General features: G+C 35.9%; 1 protein-coding gene across 1 annotated transcript in view; it reads right to left on the bottom strand.

The window, feature by feature from the left end:
- The window catches only part of RIT2 (Ras like without CAAX 2), a 181,724-nt gene that overhangs the window by 119,302 nt on the left and 35,974 nt on the right, over window positions 1–26,448 (bottom strand). The window contains exon 2 of the mRNA XM_071730705.1: window positions 8,036–8,092. Coding sequence (XP_071586806.1) covers window positions 8,036–8,092 — 57 coding nt within the window. The remainder of the gene's footprint in view (window positions 1–8,035; window positions 8,093–26,448) is intronic.

Genomic DNA, 26,448 nt, shown 5'->3' with positions numbered 1-26,448 from the left:
TGTCTGAGGAATGCCAGAGAGCAAATAAGGCTGGAAGAAAGGCAGAGTGGGAATTCCTCTTTTCCTCACAAAAGAGTTTTTAGATTTGGCTCATTGCAGCTCACGAAACTACAATCTGTTTCAGAGTCTCCAAAATCTGTTCATAGCAGGTGATAGTTCATGCATCAATCCTTGTTCCTGATTTAAGATAAAGAACTAAGATAGTTCAACACCATCTCTATAAGCTATTTCCCTTCCTTGAGACCTCACTGTGATCCTCACAGGTACAGCTGCTGTCTGGTACTGCTGACACTAAAGTGAATCTTCTAGTACTGCTACTGTGTTATGTTTTCTAAGGGCATGAGTAGTGGACAGACAGATAACTGCATCTCCAAGACTAAACTGCAAGCCTAAGTGCTTGTTAAGACCTTCTGATTAACCTCCAATTTCCTGAGACACATCCACAGAGGGATAACACAGATGTTGAAAAAAATACAAGATCTGTGGGAGAATCCGTAGCATTCTGAATCAGGAACCTGAAACAAAGCCCGATACTGTAGGACATCAGAAATTGCTCTTGAAGACTGTGTTCAACTAAATGAGCAAAAACCTAAATCTCCCTGAATACTCCAAAACCAGAAAGTAGATAGCTCATGCATGGGCATTTTAATTTAGGTGTCTGAATGTGAGGTTTAGTCCTAACACAATAAGCAATAATCTGTTTACTCCTCTTCTTGTACTTAAGTCAAAATCCTTTACACTAAAAGTGGGTTTTAATTAATGTGCAAAGTGATGCAAATAATACCAACAAATGAAAAAATACAGACTAGAAATAAAGCAAAGGTTTAAAATTATGGTTCAAACATACACCAGTATTCTTATGTGTTCTCTGTTTCTCACTCTAGATAATGATGAATATCAAACACAGGCAATTTAGCTGTGTCTGCACAAACAGTTTGAATACCCTTGGGGACAGTTTTGGGAGACAAATTACACCATTTCCTTAACATTTTATATAAACTGTTTATCCATTCTCAGATAAAGCTAATAAAAGTATGGAGAATGACAAATTCAGGTCCATTGTAACTATTTAGCTTTCTCTCCTACAAATTTTAAAACAAAATAATTCTTTTGGAGCTCATATTCTGTTGCAATGTCTTCAGTTCAATCCATGTATTTCCACTACTGGGGAAAAATGAAAATAAGAATGAAATTAGGGATGGAGTACACACATATGCATGTATTTTAAGTAAGAGTAGAAATTTTCGAGAAACATTCTGAACAATAAAATTGAGATTGAGTATTACTTTTGTGGTAAGGTTCCCCTGTCCTGATCCAGGACTTTTGTCCCATCTTTGTCTTCTTTCACTCTGTCATTACTAATGTACTGGTGTTTCCCTTGCTTTATCCTTTTTTCATTGTTGTACCTTTAAAAGACTCATAATGCTCTTTCTAGCACAGACATTTTTGTACACATTGAAAAACTTTAAAATATTTTGTGCAAACTTTATGTTTTTTTTCTAAAATTCACTCATGCATTTCCACCTTCTTATGAAAGATGAGTTTAAATATGTTTTATTTGATACATCAGTGAGTGCATTAGTTCATTAGGAAACCTCATGGAAATTCATGCTCTTAATGCTGAAGTGCCTCCCATCCCACACCCATTTCAATTAAAGTGTGACATTGACACAGCCTTAATGCCCTCAACTGTTCATTTGACACAATCTCATGCAGTGATATCTCTCCCAAACAGGAAGCTTCTTTCACATCTCGTTTGCATTATGTATTCATTTTAAGATAAGTCACATGGCTAATGAGCATCTTGGAGGCTGTCCAGTTTGCTACACTGTGTCATGCTTCCTTTCCTGCCACTCTGCTTGCATTAAGTCTCTGTGATATTGCCAAAGACTGTACAGAGCATAAATTGCTCTTATCCATTTGTTCCAGAAAATGATCACATCCACTGACACTTGGAAATTGTTCCCATTGTTGACTACAATTAAATATTAAGTGTGTGCTGAAATTATTTCATTTTTATGAAGTGCTAGCCTCTGAAATTTTGCCTATGGTAATACAAAAGAATTTCCTTCTTCCCCTCTCCATTCACTTACAAAAATAATATATTTCTGTCTCAAAACCCTGAAGTGCAATGTTTGTAGTAAGCTTAAAATAGTCATTATTCCTGAATTATCCTGAGCTGGCATTAAACTTAAATTGACTGCGTTACAATTAGCACTTCAAGTAACATTTAACTTTTTGATCATCATTTCCTCTATATTTTAAACAAATGTTCACACATAGATAGAGTGTATATTTAATTCATATGAATATCTATTTATATCAGTATAAAATGTCTGCAGTTTGGATTCTTTGAGATCTCATCAGATTTTCCAAGCTAAGACAACCAGGTAAAATAAGAGGGGACCATCTCTTGTGATCATTTATTTATTTTGACATTGTATGTCTGATCCACACTGTACAGAAGGCTTCTGTATTGGAACAAAAATGGAACAAAACCACATCACATACAAAAATAATGCAAATTCAAAAATCTCAACAGAAATAAACGCAGCCTCTTTCTTCAAATAAATCCATTCTAGTCTTTAAAATAGTCTTGGACTTACAGAAGTGCTGCATAAATGATTACAACACCAAGTAAGTTCTTCAGATTTATATCCTATAAATGATAAACACAGAAAGAAGAACATGTAAATAGTTCTGAATCTATTTGAATAACTCTTTTAGGAACAAAATTAGCACATTTGAAATACAGGTATGAAGGACGTACAAATCTGTGAGCACATGTATCAATCACACAAGGTAGCAACTGAAATATCCTTTTAAGAAAAACTATGCATCATCTCACAGCAGCAGCATTATGTGATCAAGATCTCCTGTAATATTTAAAAAATGTCAGTGGATAAAAGAAAAAATGTTGTAAGTACAGAGCACCATTATATTCAAATTGTGTATTTCTACTATAATGCTAGAGATGCAAGTCACTGCAGGAAAAAAAAAACAAAACCTTTGATGCATCTGTAACATTGTGTTGAACTGGAATGAAATGGAATGATATGGAAAATCTAAGTTCCTAGGCACTGTCACAAAAAAGGGGGAAATAATGCCTCTGGGTTTTTAAAAATACACGATTATTGCTGCTCAGTGTTTAGGATAATTTCCTAATTGTGTATTTGGAGGGAAGCAGAATAAGAAAGGGCAAGGACATTTGGCAGCATATTAAAATGAAAAGACTCCTCTCTATTCTCTGGTCAGTAACAGTGTCAAGGTTTAACGCTGGACTGTCAATTAAACAAATGACAGATGCTCTCTTTCTTCCTCAGAATGGAAAGAGAAGAGAATTAGGGAGGGAGACTTAGAGGTTGGAAGCTAAACTACAAAATTTTAATGAAAACAATAATGGTGAAAAGGAGAATAATGAAAGATATACAGAAATATACAGAATCAAGATTGTGCCCCATTTCCCTACCTGGTCCCCCCTGAGGCTAGAGGCCAGCTTAAAGAATCCTGGTCTGGGTTCCTGGACTCAACAGGAGACAGGAACTGGATGCAGGAAGACCTGGATCCAGGATCACACAGATTGGGATCAGAAGCAGACAGAATCCTCCTAGGATGCTTGCCATGGATGTAGAGAGACTGACCCTTGTGATCCCTCAGATTTATGCTGAGTATGACATGCATGGGATGGAATATTTGGATATTTAATTTGATCAGTTTTGGTCGGATGTAAGGAGGGTGGCAGGTGTAACCCTTTACACCTTCTGGAGCATAGTAAAGTTTAGCAGAACCAAGCAGTGGGCTTGTTTCTGTACACCATTCTCCAGTATAACTATAGATACCAAGCATTATCGATTCTAGAAGCAGTCACTGACTGAAAACATGCCATTAAGTACAGCAAGTGCAGTTACTCAGAAGAGATGTAACTGGAATATAAAACTGCTAAATAGAAAATTTAATTACTCCTGGCTCGAACCAGGACAAATAGTAAGCAATTTTCATTATATCTTCTCATTGGACTAAAAAGAAGAGAAATATACTCTCGCCTTTAAACTCCCTTTAAAGAATTCTGTTTTATCACTCTACAATTGAGGTATAAATAGTAATAAAATAATAAGCAAATGTCTTTTAAATATCTTCAAGAGTCGATTGGTTATGGGTGAGCTTCTATGGAGGAAGAGATAGATCAGGAGATGAAATATGTTCTTTATACTAAAAGAAAAAAAGAACATTACTTTGGATTTTAAAGATTTGAGCTTTCATGAAATAAAACATGAAAACCAGCTGGCAGTCATTTATTTTTCAGTCAAAGCAAAAAATATTACATAATCCTTGTTTCAGGCTTTTAATGTGTTCCTAACCTAAAAAGATGGTTTTGTGGATCATAGGTATGGACTGAATGTGGTTAGGGTCTGCTTTTCAACTGGAATCTCAACCAGAGTATATCAATTCTATGTTCATGAGCTTTAGGAATGTTTTATTGCCCACTGTCTTCTTCACCTATATCCAAATACATTTCACAGCTATCTGCAGAAATTAAAACTAAGAGAAGTAATTATTCCACTCCCATGTCAATGCTTAAGGAGGAAGATGGAAAGTTAGAACAGACAGGATGAATATAAACACTTTGTAGCCCCAGGCTTTACTGAATTCTTTCCCATTAAACTGAAACTGCTAGACTTTTAGGATTTCAATGACAATTATCTTATTTACAAAGCCTACGCCATTTCCCAGCCCCTACCCATTCTTTTCTATTAGGACAGAGCTCAGAAAAAGTTTCATCTATCAAGGAGATAGACAATCTTACTTGTCACCACTTCCTTCTTAAATCATTGCTAAATTTGCACAGTTAGGTATCACGGTCACTACTACCACAATCTCACACCACAGAAAACAGAGGATGAAGTAGCTAGTGAAGGAACATTACAAAAATATGTAGGTATTTCTTAGCTCCTTATGAAAAGAAAAATGTCCATGTAGACTCAGCAGGTCAGTTAATACTGGAAATCTGTGGAATATAATTCAAACACATCATAGACGGTTTTTGCTACTTCCAGAAGAGTGTTCTCCTCAGGGACACTTAGAGAAACTGCTGTTCCTTTAACTTCCCAAAGACAAATAAAACCACAGATAGGCAGAATAAGTTATTTCTGAAGAAGTACATTAAAATCTGAAGCCAGTGAGCACAGAGAAGTTTGGGACAGAGCATGAATTCCAGAAACTGCAGATTGCTGAGGAATGAAAGTGGCCTAAAACAGACAATGTAAAAGAAAGGCACTGATCTCCAGAAAGATAAGTGATCTCAGACATAACTGAGAAGTTATGTTAAATTTTCTGCTTTGTCACTTTTCTGGAGTGAAGGTATGTTGCCTCTGTGTCCTGTTTTTTTCTTTCTTTCTTTCTTCATTACCTGCTGCTGGGTTACTGTGAGAAACAATACTAACAGGTCACTGTTCTGCCCCAAAATAACTTTGCCATGGCATGAAACATCTCTTCGTGGTCAGCTTCCTGTGAACTTCAAGGAATAATCTCCCCTCTGCAGCTCCTGGTATCCACATAGCCTTGGCTCTGATGATGTGGTCTTTCTAGATCACCTTGACTTCTGGTAGCCCAAAAAATTCTCTCGAACTGTAATATTTTAGTAGGCTGATGCAAAATAATCAACATATAGATACCAGTGCACATAAAAAATCCATTTGATTAATTCTGTGATTTGAAACCAAGGGCACAAAAGTATTAATGGCAATCTCAACAGTATAAGCTTTATCAGTGTACTGAGATTTTTACATGTATTTGCTTGTTATGGGAGATCAGGTAACAAATTATTTCTTCTACTTGATTTTTGGTTTTGGGTCCGATTTTGACTTATTTATCCATAAGGAAACACATGTACTTAACCCAAGATTATACTCATCTGGAAATAAGTCTTTCTCAGGATGTCCTCAACATGTTCCGAGAGACAGAATTCTGAACAGATAAAACTCAGTTGTACTGCTAGTTCTATGCCTAGCCAGCTGTGTGAGCTTGAATTCAATATTTCATCACTCTGTGCCCTATCACCCTCTCTCTTCTCCTATTTAGACTGTTGGTTTTACTGAATAGAATCTGTTTCTTACTCAAGAAGACCTTCATTCTAATTAAGTCCTTTAGGCATTCCTGCAGTATGTATTTATAATGCATCATAAGCTTTCTTTCTCTTTATGATTATCTATTATTCATATTGTGGTAGTATCTAGGGACCAATAAGTTAAGATTACAGCAAGGTACAATATACAGATAAATAGAGATGGCATGTGGATAGTTAATAATAAAGATGGGTGTATGTACATAACTTCATGCTATCAGTAATTACTAATGTTCCTCTTTTCCAATTAGGTCTCATGATTATCATTTTCTTGAGTACAACAAATGAATCTGTAGGAATTCCACAGTAGTTTTGTCTTCTTTAGAGTTGGCACATCTTTTTTTTTTTTTTTTTTTTTTTTTTTTTTTTGTGACATATTCAATGGTTATAAAATTACTAGCAGCATGAAGAGATTATACATTTTCTTTTTTTTCATTAAAATACCACAGTTTACCAGGAGCTAATATTCAGGAAATGTGGAGCAGGAAAGAAATAACAAGAGAAATACTACCATTAATTGTTTTCCTTAACATTGCAGTAATTTTCTAGAGGTTAAGCCTGAGTTTGAAATACTTGAAAATCCCAGAGATAACAAAAAACTGGCTTAGCTGAATGCTATGCTGCTTATGAAAGCACAGGTATTTTATTATAAGTTAAACTAACTACTAAAGGCACTCTAAACATCTTTTACTAGAATTATACAATAATTATAGTTGTATGCTCAAGATGCTCAAGAGTAGGAAAAAAAGTCTTTTGACAACTATTCTTGACATCACAGAATTGTTGAACATTGTCAGTGACTTATGGAGGTCACCTGATTCAAGATTTTGCTCAAGCAGAGCTACCTAAAGCGGGCTACCTCAAAACAGTTTTGAGTATCTCCAAGGATGGAGACTCCACAACCTCTCTGTGCAACTTGTGCCAATGTTGCTTTGTATTGTCAACCCCAGAACTAGACACGGTACTCCAGGTAGGGCCTCAACAGGACTGAGTAGAGGGCAGGGATCCCCTCCCTCAGCTTGCTGTCAAGACTTTTCTTAATGCAGACTAGGATACCATGAGCCTTCTTTGCTTCAAGGGCACATTGCTGGCTCATGCTCAGCTTGGTGTCCATCGGGTTCCCAGCATGATGTAAGCAGATGATACCCAATACAACAACTAGACTCCGGGTCTGTTCAAGGCATTAAGTTACTTGGTTTCACACCCTGCGATTTTATTCCAAATTTGCACAAAACTTAGAAGGGAGAAAACCATTTAAAATATTTTATAAGACAGAATTTTTGCCACAGCCCTTTTGTATTAACTTTTTCAGAAGCAGAAATTCAGTCAACCAGGGTTCATCCCAGATCTCTCTTCCAGCTCAGACTGTTCCATTGTAGTCCAACCATTGCATGTAGTCATGAAATGGTCAGCATATAAAGCATATTCAGTGTATTACAGATATATGTGTGTCATTTGTTTAATTGCTCAATTGAGTCAACAGAGTATGTGATTCAAGAGCACAGTGTACTAAGTTTAGCAGTCACTTGTTTTTCTGGAGAAGGTCAACTAAAAGTTTAATAGTGGAAAACTGTACTAAATAAAACTTTCACAAACATGCTCTAGAGGTTTTACATTATTTTAGTATTTTTAAAGGCTGTTTTCCATTTTGTAATATTTTTGTGTATTATTCTGTGATTCTAATTGCACAGACATTAATTGTTACTGAGCATGAAGCCATAAATCTGTTGTTGAAAGAGATTTTGAACAAAGTGTATGAGGAAAATTCAATGGTCATCATAAAATTATGGTTTAATCTAAAGTTTACAAATCTTGCTTCTGTCTAAGTGCTACTTAGGAGCAACTTCTCACTGTATGGAAATCTCAGAGACTGTGAGATTGAAAGGGATGAAGAAGCGGATAATGTCTACTCACCTATAGTTGGATCATGATAGTCAGGGAATCGATGGCTTATGAACTGCATCGTCATTGCTGGGGAGAAGACAGAGGGAAGAGAAAAGAAGTAATATTACTGTCTTTAAGTGACAACAGGGAGAAGAACAAGCAGAGACTTCATTAATCCAAATACCATCTTAGAAAGTGACTCAAAAGTCTGCATTATGTCTACAGCTGCATTGGCATTACAGTGATAACTAAAACCTGATAAATGGAAAAAAAAGAATTAAACTTCTTTATTTGTTGTAATTTCTTCCTTTTTAAGTCGCATTTTCCCAATTGCTGTATCAAGATGTTACATCATTTTAACATCTGTTAAATACTCTGAACCTGATATTGTGTATAAATGAATATTGTCATGAAGAAAACATAAAATATAACTTACAAGGCTGATTCATAAAAGTTTTCATGATACAAAACATCACTGCAGTATCTGGTTTGATTTCTGGTATATTTTGGAATGCCTAACTCATTAAACTGCTGCAGCAGAAAAATATTTATGTTAACCACAGAGCTTAGGTTCTTCTGAACAGACGGTTTTATTGCTGAATATTACCTACTTTCAGCAATTTTAGGAAAGTTACGTGAGTCTTTGGGAAATTGCTTTGCATCACTTGGAACTGGTGATGCTCTGGAAGCAAAATTCCAATTTATGTGAAAAAATAACACCCTGCCTGAATGATAACTACTACTCACAGCATGTTAATCAAACATGAGATTCTGTCTTTTGTCTTGAACATCTCAGTTACTTTCAGTGGCAAAGGTTAGGAACAAAAAATTAAATATTTCAAAAATTCTGCATAGAATTTTAATTTTAAAATTTTAAACCCATTCTTTAAACAAAATTGTTTTATTTGAATGCTTATCCTCATTTTCAAGAATCCAGGGTTAAGGAGATAGTTTTATAAAAAGACACAGACAAGGATTATTAAACATTTATTACCATGTTAATAAATTATTACATCTTTAGTGAGATAAATATAAATGGTAAGAAGCAGCATTATATATTCATAGTAACTCAGAGATGGTAACTAAAAAAGATCGTTCAATCTATACATATAATAAGGAAACAAATCTATGTGGAGTAACACTCATGCCACTCATATTATCTGTTGTTAAATACATTACTTTTAAGTTCCGTGAATGTTTGGACACTTTCATTTTCAGGACACCTGTTTTTTCAGTCATGACATATTTTTAGGCACCTCCATCAGATAACTCTAAGTGTTCTATGAAGAACAAATTGATGCCTAATGTGATTTGCCTAGTTTGCTCTGAGAAGCAGCAGTAGTTCAGTGGAGATGCTGTTCATATGTTTTATGCCTACACATTTTGATCTTTCTGAGGGACTGTGCCACACATTAATTCAAATTGTTCCACTACCTGCTGCTTTTTCTAGCCATTTTTTTTTCCAAAAGTCAACTACTCTGTATCTGTTTCCATTTGGAACTATGCCTGTATCAGGAAATCTGTTGTAACAACTGAAATGAAAATTCTCAGAGGATAATCAGAACTCATGGTAAACACTTTCTCTTCTCTCCTGAGACAGTCCCAGATCAATACACCATTTATATCCTCATTAAACGCACAGAATCTAACAGGACTGAAATAATTTGAAAGCATCCTACTGAGTTTCTACTGTTACATGAAAAATATTAGCCACTGGGATGTGTAAAAGTTTCATCTACCACACCACTGTCTGCATTTGAACATGCATCACCAAAATTCTCACAGCAATCGAGGGTGCACACAGTGCCCTAGAGGCATACCTGAGGAGGAACTTATATCTTGTAGTGTCAAGTCCAACAGTAATGACTTGTATGTAGAGGATCCTAGTCTCACTCCAGAGTTCTACATGAGCAAATTTGGCTACATACAAACTAAATTCAGAGAAGTACCAAATTTGAGAAAGTTGCTCACAGAAGTGCTCCACATAATGAGAACACATCTCACAATCATCTGGCTAGGCAAACAGTGAATAAAAACCTTCTTTTACATGGATTTTGTCCCACAACTTCTTCCATGACAGCCCTTTGTCAAGAGCTCCTCCTAATCACAAAGATAAAGAACCCCTTTGGCCTCTTCACTGATTGTTAACTTTTGCATGGGTTTTAGTACCCTGGCTCCGAAACAGAGTACATCATTTGGTTTCCTCAGAGGTGAGGTGCACTCTTGTTTGCTTTTTTTTGATTGGTTGGGTTTGGTTTTTTTTTTTGAGGTTCTGGTTTCGTTTGGTTTTGGGGGATTTTTTAGGGGTTTGGGTTTTGTTTTTTTTTATCACAGAATTGCCATATGAAAAAAATTGAAGTGGGACATAAACGGGGGAAATTGCAACCTATCTTCCTCTGTCTGTTCCTTAAAATAAGACTTAACACCTTCTGTTAAACCCTACTGAATATTAGTACAGCAAGAATTTCAAGAGCAGGCACAACAGGCCCCTTTTCCTAAGAGAAAGGAACCACTAACTTTTGGCTTCAAACACCAAACCCCTTTACTCAATGAGGGTGGAGGACAAGGAAATATTAAAACAACAGGTCTGATGTACGGCAATTGCGTTGAGATTTACCAGATACTTCACAGTGTTGGCTGCTGGATATGCAGAAATTAATTCTGAATAATGCCAGAAATTGGTCTAATGCTTCTCAGAGCAACAGAAGGCTCAGTCACTGCTGAAATGAAATCACAGGGCTCAGATGGAACCTTGGGAACTAGACTTGCTTATAACCAACTCCATGCGATCTCCTCAGCAGGACAGCTGACTCAGCTGGATTACACTGGTACTAACACCAGGTGCATAGTAATTTTTAGTTTTCCTTATACATTAGACTTCTTTTTGTATTAATTAAAACACCTAAAAAATCCAAACCATTGTTAGATATTGTGGTGACCATTTTCCTTTGAAATCCAAATAGCATTACTGCAAATTTTTGTAGATCTATAAAATAGGCACATTTAACTCTAATTTATGCCACACACAAAGTGCTGTATCAAAATGTGGCTTTAAAGAAGGATATTAAAACAGGATAAATGGGCAAGACTGGTATTTGAATAAATACATATACATGTAAAAACAGTCAGTTAAAAAAAAAAATAATATCTTTTAATCCACAGCAGAAGCAGATATTGTGAACCCCTTTGAATTGCAAGTTGCCTGAAAAAATTTAATGAATATTTTATAACACTGTGAAAATCATTCTAGTTAAATGGGACATGTACATCACATGGTAACTACAATAAGTAAAAGGATCATTGTTTTAGACGAATAGCATCTTCTTTATATACATATGTGGCTAAGCAAGTGCAGTGTGCCTAAGCTGAATAAATATTAGCATGATAGGCATGAATGACCATGTAACTTTAAAGTGCTGATTTGTTTTCAGAATAAAAAAGATATTCAGATTCTTCAATTTCAGCTATTTCCAGTTATGCCTATCTAATGTTCATTAATTATCTAGATAGGTATTCATTATGCCTATGTTAGCATTGAAATATATATGTTTTCTATGAATAATAAACTTATTCCTGTATGCTATTTTCAATGTATTTCCTGCTCTTTTATTAATAATACTTTGTTTAATTCACAGGAGGAAACCCCATGCTTAAAAAAAGGTTGATATTATATTATTTATTCTAAAGAATACTTTTGATCAATTCAACCATAATAAATTTCATGTAAAAAAGGTTATCAGCTTTTCAGATTATGTGAACTTTTCTGGGAAAACAGGCTGACAGAAAAAACATTTCTATACCCATGAATTTGTGAGAGAAGATAAAGTCTCATTGTCCTTCTAATTTGTTATGAATTTGACTTCTACTCACAGCTTTGAAAGTTGTTTTGAGTACCTTGTGGGCTTACACATTACTCTTTATGCTAACAGTAGTCCTTCTGTGAATATCTCACCACGAGATTCTTGTCCCTCTTTGTTCACCCCATAATTTCAACATGCTCATGCTCTCCTGTGTGCTGTGTATGATTATATTTATATGTGACATCATATCACATGTATCATGTGTTTCCAAAAGAAAACATAAAATCCTACTTTCTTTAACAGTTGATCAACTGACCACAAGAGCTGCAAGTCAAAGATCTGTGACTCTGTATGCTTGATTCACTATAGTTTAGATCTGCTCTTCCAGTGCAGTGTTTTTTTTAACATTGAGAATTTGAAGACTCCAGCACAAATGACCAGCCTAAATGGCTTCATCTGCTGGGAAAAATGACAAACATCCTTGTAACTAACATTTTGGAACTCATTCCTGAATGTTTAGGTTGCCTTGCCAAGTAAAAAGTCATTTGCATTCATTCTTCTACCCATTGAATCTTATCAAATAGACTTCATAATAACAATGTGCAAGCATATACATGATAAACATCAAGGGATGAAGAATGCAGTTTTTTCCAAAATCTTCTCCACTCTCTGAATTGCATTAATGGTCACAGCAACTTTGAATGGCTGGAGACACCATTATATAACAGGGGAAAAAAATCCCAAAACAAATAACAAAACAAACAAAAAACCAAACTAACAAACACTAGGAAAGAATAAGTTAGGAAACCTAAATATAATCTGAGAAAAGTTTAAAGTATGTTCAGTTTCTTCAAGTTTAATAAACCAAAGTAGAAGACAACCAAGGAAAAGAAAAACTATTAGAGGGAAATTTGGCTATGAACTAAATGGGAGATGCTAAGTTGCTACCTATGGACAATTTTAGGCTACAAATCAGTATTTCTAGCCATTAGCTGCGGGATTCTGAAAATTATGATGGAGAGGCAAGAGAACTCTGTGATTTTTAAATTGCTTCCAAAGTGAAAGAATTACATTAAATCACTGTTAAAGAAAGTTCTTTTGGAGAATTTTTCCTTGTATCCTCAATTTCAGGTGGGTAAAAAGTGAATTTATTGTATTATCAGTGACGGAAAGAATGCTTCCCTTCCTAAAATACTACATGCTTTTGATCTCATATATTTAATAAAGTCTTGGTTTCCAGGGAGAAGTTTCTGTATGGAAAACATTGCTTTGAAATAATAAGGGACAATTTTGAATGACCCCTTATTTATGTTGCTCTCATGTAGGGGAAAAAAAAACAAGCAAAGAAACAAAACCAACAAACTTAAGAACACAAAACTAACAACAAAACAACAACAACAAAAACCCAAACAAACAAACAAAAAACAAACAAACAAACAAAAAAAAACAACACATCCAAAGAAACCCTAAAGTAAACAGAAAACCCAAAGCTTGTTGAGAGAGCTTATATGCAGCTGATGCAGTAAATACCAGCACATTTGCAGGCTTTGCTGTTTTGAACAAAATGTGTTGCACTTCTGAGGTATTACACTGTTGTTTTTTTCTTACCATTTACGAAAAAAGAGACAGCAGACATCTATATCAGATTACAGCTTCCCAGATCACAAAGGACTATGTGAGTTGAGTATGCAGTCTGTTTCCTCTGCTTCATTTGTATTTCTCTTATCTACACTGCATTTAGACCACAGTACAGTTTAGAACACATAACTGACACCTGAACCAAAAAAACAGGAGCCAGGATGAGGACATAATGTTGCTATACCCAAGCTTATTCACATATATACTTCTCATCAACAAACAACACCTACAGTACCAAAGGGAAGAGAGGTTGATGTCAGTGACGTTCATCCAAACCAGCATTCTTCCATGAGGACATGTAGCTGGCTTGATTACATGGGGACCAAAGTCCTTACCTGGAGTAGCATGTGAATAACCAGCTTCACACTGGATTACCCATTTTACCATTGTTGACATTAATTTTTTGTTTAGATCTTAACACCATGTATCCATAGAGGGTAAAGATTATGTGGTTATGTCTACCTGAAGCTATGTGACAAGTATAGTTGAGTAGTATCCATTTTAGTTGAAAAGATGGATGAGAAAAAGATTGATGTCTAATGAAAGGTGTTATGGAATTTTAAGAAATTTTAAGAGTACAGGGAAAATATATAAAGAATTATTTTTATGCTCTCACCATGCAAGCCAATATTATTTAGCAATGAAATATTTTTGCATATGGACTATAGTGAATTCTGTGGTTGTCCCATGATATGGTAAATAGCAAAATGTGTTGCTGGAATAAAAAATGGATTTTTAAAGAAATTGATTGTAATAAACTCATAGATCTCACTCCACAGTAAGACACTTATCTTCATACTGCTGAACAATATGAATATTTTCAATAAGTCTCAATTCATTTTGTTCATATATTCTTCTCTAAGCAACCAGTAGAGGCTAGGTTCACCAACAGAATGCCAGCTTAAAGACACCTTTGTTCTGAACCAGTACAACCATTTTGACATTGTTGTGCCCTGTGAAAATTAGAATAAGAATTCTACAACATAATTTCAGGAAGAAATGCTGCAAAGTATGTCATCTGCAACTATTAATTTTTTAGATATTATGATGTATTATTTATGGATTGTTGGCTGTGAAATGAAGGCAAGCTAAATTTTATTTGTCTGTGTTAAATTCATTCTGGTGTACTAGAAAAATACAGAAGCTTTCTGTACAACAATCTACAGCATATGATAGGCTGCCGATACAGCATTGCTTTTTACAGTTTTTTTTCTGAAGTGGTAGGTGTTTTGTTCACCTACCAAAGCTGAAGTCCAAGGCAAAGAGTAGTAAGCATCAGAAGGACAAATTCTTAAAAGGAAAAAGTCTTTTAAACTGAATGTGTCTTTTTTTGCGTGGAACCCAAACACATAAAACCTTTGAAAACATTGATCTTTGAAAGAGAAAACTCAAGTTAATTAGGACATCTCAAACAGAACGGGAAGGCCTCATTGGCTGAATTGTTACATATGGATTCTGCTGTTAACCTGTGCTGTTTTGGTTTGGTTAAAGTCTGAGCTGCAGAAAGCTCTGCACAGGCTTCTGTGGTCTCCTGAAAAACTATTTTCATCACCCCCAAGGCCTTTCCATTATCTTTCCTCTTGCTAGTTCTGACTTTCACTGCCTTGCATCCCATTTCCTGTCTGCAGATCCATGATTTTTCACCAGCAAAGTCCTGTTTTTTTTCTCTGCCTCCAGAAGGTCCCATATAGATCCCTCATTTTCTTGTTAAGCATAAAACACAAAACTACTAGAGAAACATGTTAGAATAAGTTTCAAGAGAAAATTAAAAGGAAACAAAACAAAAGCAAAAGTTATTTTTTTTTTAGTGGTTGAAACAGAAAAGCTACTTTTGTTGTTCAGACTGCAGACCAGAGGAAGGCTTGCTCATACAGTTTTGCACCATCTACCACTGCAAGGTAAAAGCAGAGTGTAAACAGAATATGTGGAAGTGGATTTGGTGGTGACAGAACAAGGCAGAAATCAGATTTCTTTGGAAAATATTCACAAATTTATGGTTTTGTTTCCTTTTTTGCATCAGAGGGAAACAAAGGATTTCTATCCAGAAGCTTATATGTTGTGGCAGTACGTGCCCACAGGATAAAAGCAAAGAATTAGGAAGTGTATGGGGTGAACCACTCCCTCAGAAAGAGAATTAAGTCTTTGTTTTGTTTTGGGATGCAACCTGAATGAATAAATTAAAAAATCTAATCTCAAAGCATATCTCAAGTAGCTCTTTTTCACAGGCATTAGACATAAAAATAGGAGTTCCACTCTTTCTCTGTAAAGTGTGATCAGTGGAACAGAGACACACACTGGGTACTGGTTACAGGTTTCCAGCAGGGACTAAATGACAAAAACAGAAAATGAACAAAAAATTCATCCTGGACTTCAGAAACTTCCAGGAAGCCTTCTGCAAAAGTGCTCCCACTGCAGAAAAGTTACATTTCTTCTGAATCAGCACCTTCTAGTGAAAAATGGTTATAGTAAAAACTTCTGACTAACATTAATATCTATATCCAGAATCAGTTCCTGGTGCCATATAGGAAGGCAGAATGCATTACATTGTAAAGTTCATGTTAAAAATTCTGTTCAGTGTTTAAGGAAATAAGGAAGCAAATCCCACATAAGAGACATCATCATAATGTGATGCAAATTAATGATAATGGCAAGGTAGATTGCTACCACTTATGCACCATTTCCTCTATAGTATGTCCCTGACCCCTACCTGAAAGTTCTCCCACAAGAATACTTGCTATTCTCTACCCTGCATAGCTTATGTAACTTGACAAGACACTTTAATAAACAGAAATTACTTCTGGCAAATGCTGCTATTAACACAATTTCCTACTGTGTTTCTTCCATCAAGTTAAAATTGGTGAGAGAACTTAATGTGTCTTTTACTGTACATAAGCAAGGAAATCCTATGGTTACTGAAGATGTCCATTAGAGAGCAATCCAAAATGTAATGACATAAAAAGGTTTTAAACCAGAATCCAGGATAATGTGATTTTTAAAACAGAATACACTGAGTAAAGCTAAAGACTCAATTTTTGCATATTATTTCAGAGAACAACAGAGCCGATCTTGAACCATTGTAAACAAGAATATTTCAATTAAGCCAATGGATAAATCTACTTTTACAAAGGAAAAACATAAAAAATACAGAGAGGGAAAAAAAGAAAAAAAGCACAAAAAACACATACACAAAAAAATGAAAGTTATTTCTTTCTACAAATGGCACCTAGCTTGCAGCTCCCAGTCTCAAGTGTATTAGCTCACTGTGAAAAATATTTTCAGGGAAGGAAAAAGTCAATTCATTCCATGGAAAGAAATGTCTTAGCAACCACCTTTATTCCTCTCCCTTTTTTAAACTGCTGATATGTTTCCATGTAATGATAACTTTAGATGCTCTGAGTTGGTTCACTGCTGTTTCAGGTAGTAGTAAATTGACACTGTTTGCAGGCTTCCTAACATAAACTAGTGGTTAGCTCCTGTGATACCTTCAATATGAAATTACACCTTGTAAAAAAGCTGGCAGTGACAGCTCTTCCATTTAACCCCTCACAGAAACCTTATTTAGGGTTAAGACAAGCTTTTATTTATTTTTTTTCAAACACACAGCAGGATTTCTCACTTTATTAATTAAACTCTTTAGAAGATAGCATCCAGATTCAAAGGTCTTGTTGATACTCAATTCCCTTTAGCTTTAGAGGGTTTAGCTGCTTATCTGTCCTTGCTGATCTGAACAGTAACCCACCTCTCTCAAAAATTCAGATCTGTTTTTCACAGATGTTGATGATTAAAATGGTGAATTTGTTTCCTGCTGCTGAAGAAATTTTACTGAAATGTACATCATGTAGAGAAAATTGATTTTTGAAACTCAGGAGAGGAAGCTAAACCAAACAGTGGTAAATTTACTGCTTTAGACTGATGGTATAAAAATTATTCAAAGTACAGAAACATTCCTTAATTTTGCTGTTAAATACTTTATAGTATATTACTTCTATTTAGACTTCTACTGTAAATGATATATAGATAAGTTGTCAGCACTTTCATGATCTTTTTCAAAATGTCTATTTTTTAGGGTAGCTTGATATGCTGGATTGCTTTTTCAGCATAAAAGTTAATATATTCTACTTTGCTCAGAAATTCTCTGGTCCTTTCCTTTAACATCCACAATACAACTCTTCCATTGACAACAATGCTGTTCAAACCCTATTTGAAGGAAACCGATCAAGAAGAGGGAAGGATTTCTGAAGAAAGATCTGTAGGCAGAAAACAGAGACCAGGACATTGTGAAAATTCAAATAAAATTTGAATTAATAAAATACATTAGATTCTTCCCAGAATGCTGTCCTCAACAATCTATTTCTTACTCTTAAATTTAGATTTATCTCAGTGGTGTTATTTATCTCAGTGGTGTTATTTATCTCAGTGGAGATAAGTGTCATAGTCTAAAAGTGTTTTTCCCTACAGACATGACTTTGAACTGAACACATTTTCCTTGTCAGATCTTAGAAACGTTTCTCTCTCACCTATTGAGGCAACATTTCATAATGAAGTAAAATCTGATACATTATCGCTTATAGCAACATGAGTTCTTAATGACTTTTCTTCTGTACTGGAAGAATTTCTATAAGATTAAGGAAGGTAAGATACATCATGTGGTGACCTGTTTATTTCCCTCTGCATACATATATGCACACACACAAATAAAAAAGCCTGAAAATTATAAACTGTTCTGCCCAAAAAGCAAATCAAAGAGTTGAAGAAGCCTGGAACTGAAGATAAGCAGATCTTCAGGTTGGGGAAAAAGTTTTGTTTTCCTACCAGCATGACTTAGAAGATGGTAATGCAGGGAAAATAAAAATCAGAAATGTAACAATATTGAAAAGATATTCTTGAAATAAGACTCAAATTCTGGAATAATCCTATTCGATTTTAAATACACTCCTAGATTCACCACTGTTACTCAGTACTCTTGCAGCACTTAAAACAGGCATTCCAGCTGGAATATCATAAATGCACTGAAGAGAAAACCTATAGGTTTGCACTGGCACTTCAGGGCTGTAGGTTTTCTGTGCTGAATTTCACCGGCTGCCACCCATGAATGCTGCCTTTCTCATTCCTCTGAGAGACATCAGACTCTTACTGGTGATGTATGTGTTTCACAGACAATTCTTAAGATTGCTTAGAGGTAACACACCTGAGAGGGCCTAAACATTCAGCCATTGGGATATGAAATCTGCAGATTTTAGACCCCCTAGAATAGTCGTCCTACAGTTAAAACATTGCCTTTAACATTCTAAGGGCATGGAAAGGAATATAGCAACGAGGCTTGAGGGGCTCGATGTTTGATTGGAACAGAGACCTTCTAGAGCTTGAGGAAAGCTGGAAAGATGCCTGGCAAAAAAGGACCTAGGGGTAGCTAGCTGAACATGAGCCAGCAGTGTGCCCAAATGTCCAAGAAGACCAACAGCATCCTGGCTGGTATCAGAAATAGCATGGCCAACAAGAGTAGGAAAGTGATCGTGCATGGGTGAGACTGTACCCTCAGGGCTGTGTCCAGCTCTGGGCCCCTTCAATACATGAAGGACACTAAAGGTGCTGGAGTGTCCAAAAAAGGGCCACATGGTTGAATTGGCACAATGGTATTGCAGGTGGACTCCTTGATCATAGACATCTTCTCCAACTTTAATGATTCTATGACTATATGAAAACAAAAGGTAATTTGGAGAAAAAACAATAGGAAATAAAGAGCTATCTCAGAGGACTGTACCAATCCTAGGCTTTCAGTTACTTTACAAAGAATTAATAACCACTGGAAAACTACAGAAGACCCATGTGAACATGTGCATCTGGAGTGGGGTGCTTCTGATTTTTGGCTCTGATATTGGCTCTACAACACTACCACTTTTGACTCAGTTTCTACACTAGCAAAAAATCACAGAATCAGAGAACTGTAGAATCATAGAACTGATTTGGTTGAAGGGGACCTTAAATATCATCTAGTTACAACAACACTGCATGGGCAGGGACACATTCCATTAGGTGAGGCTGGTCAAAGTCTCATCTAACCTGGCCTTGAACACTTCCAGGAAGGGGGCAGCCAAAAGTTCTCTAAGCAACCTCTGCCAGTGTCTCACCACCCTCATACTAAACAATTTCTTCCAAAAGCCTAGCTCATATCTTCCCTCTTCCAGATTAAAATTATTATTCCTTGTCCTATACACCCTTGTAAAAAGTCCCTTCACAGCTTTCCTTTACCCCTTGGAGTACTGGAAGGCAGCTATAAGGTCTCCCCAGGAGCTTTCTCTTTTCCAGGCTGAACAAAGCCAACTCTCAGGCTCTCCTTATGGGAGAGGTGCTCCTGCCTACTGATGATCTTTGCAACCTCCTCTGGACTCACTCCAACAACTCCATGTTTTCCCTGTGCTGGGCACTCTAGAACTGGACATTACAGTCAACATGGGGTCTCATGAGAGCAGAGCAGAGAGGGAGAATCATCTCCTTTGACCACAACCTGTCTTGCAGATGTTTTGCAAGCCTGGCTCAAGGCTGGGCTGTTGCATACCTGGGACATGTTTTTCTCCATTTTGAATCTAGTTTGACTAATATTTACTGTTTCACTATTATGTAAGCCCTATTTTTATACTGCATGTCTCTTCCATTCTCTTTTATGTGATTTTCACCCAAATGTGATTCTTTTTCCTGAAAGTTTACTTATTTCAACTAATAACTGACATCAAAACCATGAAAATGCTAAGAGACTTAACCAGTGCCTTCAACATGAAAGGATGAAAGGATACAGGAGACATGAGATCAAATACTCTAGACAACAAGTATGAGTTACAAGTGCGGTGGAGATGAGAAGACTACAAAGTACAAGGATAATAAAGTAAAACAGCTGCATATCATCTCATCCTCTTCCCCCTCTCTCACAGTACAAATGCAACTGGAAGTTTACACCTGCCAAAATTGCATTCTTAATTGTTCGACACATGTACGTGCTGTGTTCTGGTGATATATTGACAAGTGGGCACAGCTGCAAAACGTGTTTGGGGGTGAAAGGTAACACTTCAGACACTAAAAGAGGTGATTTATTGTAGCATTATCATGATGCTAGAAAAGGTCAGAAATCTACAAAACATAATCAAATGTTCTGGAGGGTGGATGGTATTTTCACACAGGAGATCTACATTAACCCTTGATATGAATAAGAAATGTTAAAAATATCAGTACTAGCAAGACAGAAAGAATTCACACTGGTTTGTTTGGGGTTTTTTCCTACATCTGGAAAAGGATGGCTCATAATTCAGGAATATGCAGGCCTGTAGAACAGGCTGAGTCCCAGTCTTTCATTATTCCGGGGTAAACTTACTTCTCAGGTATTTCATAATGAACTTTCTGTCACTGGTGCTCTTGTCATTTATTCTAGTGTGATCCTAGGTGCCTCATGGGTTTATGATGTTACTTATCAGCTTCACTTGATGGATGTCAGTGGATGGTGACCCTAGAATTTACTAGCAACAGATAAAACAAAACGAACCCCTAAAACCCTACCCCTCAAATGAGACGACAAACACCACAGGAATCTCAAGAACTTCCCTTCTACTAGAGGCCAAATTCTTCTAAAGATTCCTCGATGTTATCTGGAAACACTCCCTGCCTACTGCAGAGCAGTTGGACTAGGTGACCCTTAGAGGTCCCTTTCTATACAAATTATTCTGTGATTCTAATTCTGTATAGGGATGGGACTGACAACTAGAAAGAGTGGTTTGAACTATGGAAAAAAAAATCATTAAAATCAGAAAAGATGTTATTCAAGCTATAAAAGAAATAGATGTATTCCTCCATTCCTTGATTTTTCCTTTCTTCTATTCTCCCGATGTCTCTTTCCTAAAACCGTTTCCTAAAATCAGTTTTTTCTCAGGCTGTGCAGTTTTAGCATATTGAACATAAGTTGTACATATATGGTACATATTGAATGGATCGTGAGTTCTGTGATCAAAATAATCAACCTTTACGGTTGCCAAGCCTGAGCATGTAATAAGTATCAAATTTTATTAGTTATCCCTTACAGTTTTATTAACTCTTATGTTCAGATACAGACCTTGAGTATTGTTCTACCTTAATCTCATCAAAGGCTATTTGACTGTTCAGCATCTCCTCAGACCATAACATTTTAGTCACTCTCCCTTGGAGAGCCAGGTCTGGCACTATAAGGCTGGATCCAGCTACACCCAGGCTCCTCCCAGAAAGGAGTTCAGAAAGCAAGGGGGTCCGATCTGTGGGTGCCCTGTCTGAGTCGTGACAGTTATTCAATAATCACATTTCCCTAACCAAATCAATTTGCTGGAGGGTTAGGAGCTGACACTTCATCTGCTCCATCACAGGACATATATTTGTTTTCCCCCACCCTGCAGTAACTACAATACTGAAATTTTGTCTTGGTGATGCACTGGGGCTCACTAAAGAGTACAATATTGAAATACTCCATATTCTTAAGTGTGCTGACACTGTCCTATGCTGATTCAGAAATGAGTAAGCTCGGTTACCAGCAAAGAGGAGAATCAGGTCTTTTTTGAAATGATATAGACATGACAGAATGACTAATCTGCCACGAGTGGTTTAGTCAGCAAAGTCTTTGGCTCAATGGCAAGTATTTATAACTGGAAAATAAAAGGAGGCAATAAAAATGAAGAATGCAAAAAGCTCTGAATGTTAACCCTGCTCTATAACATCCAAGTAGGAGGTCATTATTTCCATAACGCCAAACACCATTTTAATGCAAGTCCAAATCCAACTCAATGTGCAATGTACTTACTGTCTGTTCCTGATTCAGAGGATATAAGTTTGCTGGATACTCACCTAAGCACAGAGTGATAAATGTCTGTCCATTTCCTCATAAAAATAGTTTTTTCATCCCTCATATTTCCTTCACTTCTCATTTTATTTCAGTTTTGGATGTCATTGGGAGATTTTCCTTTGAGAGGCCCTTCCAGAAAGATTTTGAAAGACGTGAACCAAGATCCACAGAAATCAATGGGAGTTCCTCCATCAATTTTACTCAGTATTTCATTAAATTTTACTTACACAATGGTCTAAAAAATTCTTGAAAAAGAGCACTAATTTTGGGGACAAAAATACAATGAGTAAAACTGTGACTACACTGAAAAGAGTGGCAAAATTCTGTTTGTACTTTTTCTGGCAACAGTGTATGACTGTGCAGTTATTTGCCCTTATATTAACTACCTGTAATTTTGCTTTGGTGTATACATATTTTCACACATCAAAATTTTGATTGTTTTCTAAATAGAAAAAGACAGATGGAATATCTAGAAAGCATAACCATTTTTTTTTTTAGCTTTCCCAGTTAAAAAAAAATTACTCAAATAATGATCTTAATTTTTTTTTCTGAGAAATGCTTTTTCTTGCAAAGAAAGAAAATTTTATAAACTCTCAGATCTAGAACACAGCTATCCCTGGTAAACCGCTAATGATCTTAAATTTGGAAAAACTGCAGAAAGACAATACAAAGTCTTGAAATACAATGTCATTGAAATACAATGACATATTTACTATAGGTTTTTTGATTGTTTTTGAACATTTCCATCCACCTACACCTCAAGTACACTCATCACACTGTCTGTGTTTAATCTTAAGGTCTGTCTAGCTCAACACCTTGTCTTCAACTGTAGGCAGGCAGTAGAGTATAGAAAACACCGCATTTTCATACAGCTGTTGAAAAGTAAGTCCACTTAAAATAGTAATACTTTTAAAGTGGACAATTATTTCTAGGAAGCACATACACAAAATCAAGAAAGCAGAAATAATGCAAAAATAGAACACAGTAGATGTGAGTTAAAATTCTAGTTATCATATGTATATTGAAATATATCTATTTTATAATGAATGGTCATTACTACCTCTAATCACATATGCTTTTGAGATCAAAAGCTTAATTTTTAAGGCAATAAGGCTATCTGTATGTTTAAAGATAAAATTATGCCTTCTTGGCAGTTTGAGAACACTGAACAAAAGAACTTTTTTGTTGTTGTTGTTGCTATAGCAGAGGTCAGACAAACAGAACATATGACTAAACAAAGAGAGATAAATAACCCAGGAAGTGGAATGAGGAGGAAAGCTTCATTATTAGTTCAAAGACTTCTGAAGCAGTTTATAGGTAAGCCAAGTAACAAGTAGCAAAAAACATGAAATGTTTATGCATGTCTGTAGACCCCAGTTATTCTTCTCTGTCTTTCCTTCTTACCCTAATTTACTGTTCTAATCAACACACCTATTTTCTGCCCTCTTGGGTACTACCATCACCCTTATGGGCTGACATAAATAACAACCAGCTCTAGCTCTTGGCTTCACCAATATGAAACACTATATACAAAATGAGTTACTGCAAATGAGGCAAGGGCTAGCGTCGTAAAGCTGTCACCTTTACCTTCAGGATTTTCCTTCCTAATAGACCTACAAACTGTCTTGTTATCATCCACAGTAATTTTTTCTAAAATGCTGAAGCTGCTATTAGTCAGATACAAAATCATTTAGGGGCAGCTAGCAAAGGCATGTCCCTTAATAAACTACTGGGCAGACAATACCTGTCAGGAATTTTGGGGTTGTGTCTGCCAAAGAGAGACTGATTCTGCACTCCTTGGTGTTAAGGATAAAACTCCTGAATTCAGCTGGGGAAGGTCAGGCTAATATCTTTACTAAATACTCTTATGTCATTGGGAAGCTGAAGCAATTATAATCCATCTAAGGCTGGGGATTTACCTGAATGGATGTATCTCTGCTGCTACACTACCTGTTTTTTATATTAAAGCTTGAGTGAAATCTACCAGCTGTAAATAACAGCAAAATTAGCCACACCATGTATGTATTACAGTCTAATATGTGCAGCACAGCATTTTGCAGCTGACATTTGATGTAATATGGAGGAAATCACAGGTGATTTTTGAGGTCTGGTTGTATAACACAATCAAAAGTTCAAAGACAGTATGATTAAGTGTGACATAAAGAATCTATTACGTACAAATGCAAACACTCAAACCTTATTTCAGTGACTGGGTTGGTTCAGTGCCATGAGGTCTTTATGTTTTCTTCTCTGACTTCTGAAAATATTTATGTTCACTCTGAAATTCATGTTTATAGTAGGGAGAGACTGCAGTTCTAGCCTTTGTCTTTAGATATACATCTGTGTTCAGTCTTAGAGCTGAATCACAGGATCATTTTGGTTGGAAAAGACATTTAAGATAATCAAGTCCATCTGTTAGATTAGTCCACCACTAAACCACTTCCCTGAGTACCCTATCTACATGTGCTTTGAATACCCTTGGGGGTGATTATTCAGCCACAACTTCTGTTTCTATCTTCTGTCTCATCTATCTATCTATCTAATCTTCTGTCTCTTATCTGCTGTTCACTGGTGTCAACAGATGAATTTAAAGTGATCATTTGGTTATATCCATAGCTCCACAGTGAATATTCATTTCAGTACCATGGGTGCACATGCTTGACAAGTCACATGTTAAGCATAGTGTCCTAATCTCATACTTACTTTTCATTGGAGAATGTGCAACAGATAACCTCACCCATCAGCTTTATCATCAACAGATGCAGCAACTTATATACCCAATATTGTAAATTTAATTCCATGAGGCTGCACAGCAGAACAAACATTACAGCAACTCTCCTGCAGCTCAGAACACTACCAATAAGTGAGAATCACCATCTGGTCCACCACCAATGGCTGGCCCATTTCTGGGAAGACGCAATTTGCAGACCAAGCTCAACTAAAAAACTGCTACGTTGAGGGTGCTTTAACTAATGGGCTACAAAAACAATGAAGAAATGCTAATTATTTGTGTGTCCTGCTGTAGTCCTTGCTTTAACCCAAACTACTAGCACAAAATCATAGTCAAACTTCTTCTGTGGACTGATTTCAAAATTCTGCAACACATTTTATGCAAATCAGCCCAATTCCCTTTCAGCTCAAGAAATTCCCTGTGAAATTATCACTTAAGACTGCTTTAATGCCCAAAAGAAGTCACAAATGAACTCTGCAAGGAGCTTAATTCCTTCAGAAGAGTAATTTTTATTTCTCTTTTAACAAAATAATGTTCAAACAACATGAAAAAAATGTCTTGACACACAAGGAAGAAAACTATTAGCATGAGCCAGCTCTGAATTCTTGCTCCTTACCATATTTCCACACTTCCTAGAAAGTAATGAAAAGGCTCTGAGTTTCTCCTAGTATCAAAATGAAGAAATGTCAGTTATTTAACTATTGTTACAATATTTTAACTATTTTTAAAATAACTATTCTAATGTAATGTTACATATTGCTAACTCATTGAGAAGAAGTACTTTTATCTTGAGTCTTTGTATCAATGTGAGAAAAGTAGACAAAAGCAAGCATTGAATTTGTTATCTGAAGTTATTCTTTAGCATTAATCATATGATTGAATTTGCACTGGATGTTGCAGAAATCTGAAATGATGAATACTGAATAGGAAGCTAGTAGCACCACCCAACAATAAATCATGCTTCTACTACCTGCCCAATTTTGTTTTGCATACAGGAATGTTAGCCACTGAGTGAAGAATGGTGCTTATCATCACTGACAATTTAATTCTATGCTATAGTAATTTTATAAAAGTAGCTCCAAAGAGGCCATGTGGTCCAAATGATAAAGTGGACACACAAATGCATACACAAATACATGAATGTATATGTACATATAGATAAATAACAGTTCCACTCGCACATAGAGATAAATGCACTTACGTGTTTCTTTTTCATTTGTTGTAGACAACTGTCTATGACATGTGAACTTTGACATATGAACAACAATTGTGAATTTATATTTAGCATAGTCTACTATCTTTAATTCTTTAAATTTTCAGTTTTTCCTATGCTTGCATTACGCATTTATTCACACTCACACTTGGGCGTACAGGCACAAACATACATACACACACAAACACAGTTTTTAATTCCAGAGATATA

Source organism: Heliangelus exortis, chromosome Z (genome assembly GCF_036169615.1).
Source record: "Heliangelus exortis chromosome Z, bHelExo1.hap1, whole genome shotgun sequence".
Classification (NCBI taxonomy): domain Eukaryota; kingdom Metazoa; phylum Chordata; class Aves; order Apodiformes; family Trochilidae; genus Heliangelus; species Heliangelus exortis.
Note: the sequence above shows the minus strand (reverse complement) of the source record. Positions and strands in the feature narration are given on the sequence as shown.